General features: G+C 35.7%; 1 protein-coding gene across 1 annotated transcript; it reads right to left on the reverse strand.

Moving 5' to 3' along the window:
• Positions 1-2,466: 2,466 nt before the first annotated feature.
• Positions 2,467-5,394, reverse strand: LOC131640669 (peptidyl-prolyl cis-trans isomerase Pin1). Its single transcript, XM_058911055.1, has 2 exons — positions 4,947-5,394; positions 2,467-2,840 (listed from the first exon to the last, which is right to left on the reverse strand). Exons 1-2 carry the CDS (start codon positions 5,191-5,193, stop codon positions 2,716-2,718), a joined length of 372 nt encoding a protein of 123 aa, XP_058767038.1. The 5' UTR covers positions 5,194-5,394; the 3' UTR covers positions 2,467-2,715.
• Between the last annotated feature and the right edge of the window lie 827 nt (positions 5,395-6,221).

The raw sequence follows: 6,221 nt of genomic DNA on the forward strand, positions 1-6,221 counted from the left end.
GTAAGATTTCTTGACATATAATATCATAACTTAGCTTTCGATGATCTTGGGATAGATTTGTGTTAACGCATGTGTGTTCTTAGGGAATAGATCCTCACCCAGGAATCACTTCTCTTCCTGTATGATGCACCCAGCCTGTATCCACATTCAGGGTTTTTACACTTAATTTTGTACCTCCCCACGTTGGTGCGATCAACTACGAAATCAACATTATGTGCCATGTGAAATTTTTTTTATGGCCATGACACAGTCCTCCTTTGAATGAAATTTTGTCTCCAACTTTTAAGACTTCATATGATTGGGTATACAGATCGTAGAAAATATCAGATGATGGTTCATCCCCATCCAAGTTCAAGTTACTCATATGTGCAGGAGGGGTGTACACATGATCTGGTGGCACAACAACTTCTTAGTCGTCTTCAGATTCCTCATTGATCATGTCACCAACGTCTAACTCTGGTGCTTCTTCTTCCTCATCTACGATGTCGACCTCTGCTTACTCGTCAACCAGTGGATCAATGACTTGTGACTCCACCAATGGTGACAGTGGCGTTTTTTGTATGGTTACATACAACTCTATGGACTCTTAACCAGAATGTTCATGATTGGCAAACATATTCTGCAAGTCCTCGTCATTGTGGACCTCAACTTGGAAAAACTTGACCGGGTTGTTCGCACGAAAAAATGGATATTGGTAGAAATTTTGGAATACATCACCCTGATGACCAAGAAGTTTGGACTGCAACAACACCTACCATAAGGTTCAACATTGTGGAGATGCACCAAGCTAACCGTGTGAAACTCCAATTCGGCATGCGTCAAGACATCCCGGCTCCCCTAACTGATTTGGGCAACTGGCATATGAAAAGAGTGAATCACCAATGGATGTCCAAAATTGGAAAAATTTCGCACCCAAATTATGTCAGATGTGGAAGGATCGTCGCCGCCATGTTTTTCGGTTCCCCGTTGCCCCATTCTCAATGTATCCAACTGAAGAATATGTAAATTGGTATAGATCGGTCATAACCCCTTAAATGTATGTGTCTGACCCGTTCTACTCGCACGACCCCTGCCAACATCAATACAACCAACAAAGCCAACAAAGCCAACAAAGTCAACAACGTCAACAACGCCAACAACGTCAACCAAGCCAACCCAGCCAACCGAGCCAACCGAGCCAATATAGCTTGTACCAAATTCAGTTACAACTCCACCAGACCTCCGAACATCAAAGCCAATACCCATGCCATGCAGAGTATCAAACTCCCTACCAACAACAACCCTACCAACAACAATCATATGGCTTCCCCTAACAACGCAACGAGGTTGGCTCCTCCACATCCCATATTAGCCCCGACATAAGCCCATATGAAGAATACAACCCAAGCCACCCAATAATCATACAGGAAGACATTTACCATAGCTCCCAACAACAACAATATGGCTTCACTACACCCCAACCAACAATGCTTTTTTACCAAGGCAATTCAAGTGCCAGTTTGCTACCAACCATACATGGCTACTTCATCACCACCACCACGACAAAACTTGAGGGCATGAGAAACCGACTCTTTGACAGTAGGATCGAAGAGTACATGGACAATGAGCGCGTGGAAGGGCTAATCCAAGACCCACCTACCCAAACACAACAAGAACCTCAGAGGGGTAGGGGTCGACGAAATCGGGTAGCGCCTAGGTGCGGAATTGACGGACATTACGGTGAAAATAGGCATTAAAATATTTGTAATCCTTTTATATAAAATTTATAATGCACTTTTTATCATTAATATATATTTTCGTATTTTTAATTATTTTTTAAAATTTTAATATAAAAAATATAATAAAAAAATAAAAAAAAAGGGAATGTACATTGGCGCCACCCCACATGATAGTCCATTTTGAGCTTGCACATTGACGCCATGGAGGGTGGCGCATACCTTCAAGTTATTACACAATGGCGCCCACATTGACGCCATGGATGGTACGTAGGAGCCACCCCCAAACCTGGTTATCCAAATAATTTTTTGAAAATGTGATTATTTTTATATTTTTTTTTTTAAAATTTGGTTATTTCAATTTTTTTTCTAAGAATAACTATTCAACCCAAATTTTCATTTGAAGTTTTTATATTAAAAAATTTTTCGCACAAAATTATGTTACACTATAAAAATTTATTTAAAAAAAAAACAAAACGAGGGTCTAATGTATAAAATCAATAGAAGCTTAGAAATCCCTCCTTCCCAATTCATCATTCTCACCTAAACCAAAACCACACAAATCTTCTACAAGCATATGGTGAGTTATTAAAAATCATAGCATATACCTCACGACTCACAAGATTCATCATAATTACATAATAATATCAGCAACTACCACATAAATCAAGCAATTTTGGGTGTTTAAAACTCAACAAGTACAACACATTCCATTTATCAAGGTAATCAGAGACTACAATAAAGCATATAGTTAACAATGAAACCAGGTTTATACTTGGTAGTGATGGAATTAATTCATGACAGGATCCTACCAAAAACAATAGAGTACAAATCCCATAAATAATTTTCAAAATTACAAGCATAAATATATATAGGTTTTTAATAGCTCTGTCATGTCTAAATCATCAATATATTGACAGATTTTGAGCTGAATAAGATTCCCAGAAATCATCTACAAATGCTACTGTTTTCTCTAAATGGAAAGATTGCTCCATAATAATCACTTGGTTCTCTTGATTATGTGGACTCCACTTTCAGTTTCCACAATGTCACTCATTTCACCAACATTAAGAGCGAAAGCTGCATCTTCAAATGGCTTCTGCATCTGGCCATGACCAAAGGAACCTGCAGCCAAGAAACTAGCCATTTTAGTTCAATTGAAAAACTATGTTATGGATAAAAAACTACAAATATTTCACTCTATATGAATACAATGATTGAATATATAACCAATACTTTGAGATTAGAGGGATGCTAGAAACACACCCTCTACTTTTCATATAATATAGTAGTGTTCTTCTTTCTATTTAATGGTATGCCTTGAAACATATTAATGAAAATGGGCAAATTCTTATTTACCCATCTAAAAAAGTTGGATAACTTTACCCAATTTAGTTATCAAATTTTGAATGGTCTATGTGTCCACTTTATTATCTTATTATATGATTTCAAAATCGGGAACACACTAAAGATTATTTTGGTATAGAAAAAGTGTAAATAGTAAGATCCTACATTATAGAAATGCCTAGGATAAATAGCCTTAACATAAAATTTTCATAGATAGGAAATATTTAACTAAATAACATGATTTTCTCGAATATAATTTACTCAATCAGCAACTAAACTAAACACAGAATTGTCTCAAACATGATTCAAAGAACATCATCTAAAAATAACATCTCAACTAAAACATAGTCTAATAAAATATCATTTTAACAAGTCTAGTATGCAGAGGTACTATGGATTGAACGGATAATAAGGATTAAACGGTTAGAGATGGGAATAATGGGAGGATTTGATCTGAATTTATTGTCTTTTAATTTGATTTTAATTGAGCATTTGTAACTTGAAAACTGTAACCTTGAGTGCTCAATTAAAACACAATTAAAAGACAATAAATGCCAAGACCCAAACCGATACAGCACAACTTTCATATTCCAAGGAAAATCAGGCAGAACTGGTCAAAAACACATTTGTAAGTGACTAATCAAAAGAAGGTGCGAAACAGGTCCCACGGATCTCGCGAGATCCCACAACCCACAAGTTTACTCTATGTGTCAACCGCGCTTCCATCTTCCACGATCTTTGAAACCTCCAACACTGAAAACAGTTGCAGGCGCATGAGATTGTATGATCTCAGGAGTTATAGCGCGATCCTGACAATCATGGTTACAAGCATTTCGCTTGGAAGGGTTATGTAAAATGAATTTAAGGCACCAAAGATCAAAGGTTAGTGAAATTGGTTTCATGAAGGCATTGTTATCTTTAAAACCAGATATTCAGTTTGAGTTTCACACAGATTGGAAGATCAGTTGTATTGATGGGTGCTTAAATTGTAGTTCTTTAATTCACATTCTTACAATATTTTATGTTTACAGCTAGCTAATGCCAAACTACATTGGACCACAGCAACATCAAGGAGTTCAACAAATATACCATCAGTCCATCACCAAATCATGTTCAGTCAATACAATATATATATATATATATATATATATATATATATATATATATATATATATATATATATATATATATATATATATATATAAAAGATGAAGGCTATGTGAGCTACTTCTGTCATAACAGCAACATAAATTTAAAAAACAGTACATTACCGCTGCCACAAAACAGAATAGTAAGGTGCCAATACCAATACACCATTTTTATGATAAAGAACAAATTGTGATTAACTCACACCTCGAGACGACCGCAATCAGTGTCAAAACACCTATACTGACCGAAATCGCGAAAGCCTTTCCGGGACCGCCACCGTTATTTAAAAACCTTGATCATAATCTTGGACCTATTCTTCTAAGACAATGAAATCCAAACCAATGATTGCCAGTGAATGAGAAGGAGCATCTATAACTGTAATAAATCAGCCTCCACAGTTCTTAATTCTCATTATAAGCAGATAAGAATCACTCAAATGACAATAGCGCATATAATTTTGATATCCTTTCTAACAACAGGGGAATCATATGATGTGAAAGTCACTTAATAGCAGTTTATCGTTACGATTTTCATTACAAATCAATCAGTAACACAATTCTCCCAAAATCACAATTATACTAGGGTTAACACAATCCAAAATCCAGTTCAAACACACATTTAAACAAACTAAATTGAACAACTACACTACAATACCTAAATCAAAACAGTAAAAAAAAAAAAACAAAAAATGAAGTAAGCCGAAAATTTCATTAAGAAAGTTCAGTGCGAACTCACCGAGATCTCCGCCGCGTTTAGCAGAACTGCAATCGGAGTAACGAGATGCAATGTCCTCAAACTTCACCTTACCGGCAACAATGTCGGCTTGCATCGCCTTCAGCTGAGCAACAGCACTTTCTCTGGTTGTGTTTTTGATGACGTAGCCTTCTGGATCTTTCCACGAAGCTTTCCTTCTAGAACCTTCGTATTTGATCAGTATGTGTGAAGCCCTAACCTCATCGCCACCATGTCTGGATGAAGACATTTTTGCTTCTTTCTTCTTGTTCCGGCTTTCTTCCTCCGCCGCCGTAATCGACGTTTTCTTTCTCTTCCGATCGGAATCTATGATGGCCGTCACTAGGTAATGAAACTGAGTTAACTCACCAATCTTTTCTGTGTTTAACTATTTATAGTGGATCGTGATCAAGGTTATCGATGTTTATGCATATATCTGGATCGTTCGTTTGAGATGAATCTTACGGTTCAGGTTGAATCTTTAGTAGTGTGTTGAGATTTTTCACAAATTTATTATGGCGCCTAGTCTTCAATTTATTGTTTGGTTTAAGCTATTTGATGAAGCTGGCTTTTATTTTCTTTGACATGATTGATTTCAATTAAAGATGTAATTAAATTCATTATTCTAAATATTCAATATTAAATGACCAAATTTCTCCCTCAAGATTCAACTTCTTTAAATATGTATAATCAAGCAAAACTATAATGTGTTGACTAAAATAATTAAATTATATTCACATTACCGTCTAGATTGATCAAAGACATATTGAATATATGAATTATCTTTCGTTTGTAGAGGATCAAGGCGTTCATATCTTGTATTATTGAGATATACGTGAATACATGAGGTGATGTATTAAAATATCACATCCTTATATAATTTTTATACGAGAAGGACAATCACATATACCAATTGAGGAGGAAGCTCTCATAAAGAAAGCAGAGAAGGCGACAATAAAGTAGGGTAGTCGTGTGGATAGTTCGGTCTCTACATGTGCACGCATCTGATAATTTGCTTTCAAGTTAATATCTAATGGAATTGTATACGAAGGCACTGATGTACACGCTTGTAGTTCAAGAGATTATGAAGGAGGCCAACACTTTCTTGTAGATGGAGAAGTTTAGGAGGAAAGGCACTAGTTTGTGTGAGACGTAGTAGGATGCATTCTTTTTAAAATACTTTAGTTATTGTCTAAGTTAAATTTTGTATACGATATTATGTATTATGTATTCGACTTTATATGCTATATATGTATTATTTTAAATACTTTTGGTTAA

The sequence above is a fragment of the Vicia villosa genome, linkage group LG1 (assembly GCF_029867415.1).
Source record: "Vicia villosa cultivar HV-30 ecotype Madison, WI linkage group LG1, Vvil1.0, whole genome shotgun sequence".
Classification (NCBI taxonomy): domain Eukaryota; kingdom Viridiplantae; phylum Streptophyta; class Magnoliopsida; order Fabales; family Fabaceae; genus Vicia; species Vicia villosa.

What these genes read in the sequence shown, in the direction of transcription:
- LOC131640669 (XM_058911055.1), bottom strand. Translation starts at nt 5,193, where the DNA reads ATGTCTTCATCCAGACATGGTGGCGATGAGGTTAGGGCTTCACACATA. An exon ending in TAAACGCGGCGGAGATCTCG is followed by an intron (nt 2,841 to 4,946) that starts GTGAGTTCGCAC and finishes TCTTGGCTGCAG; the next exon opens with GTTCCTTTGGTCATGGCCAG.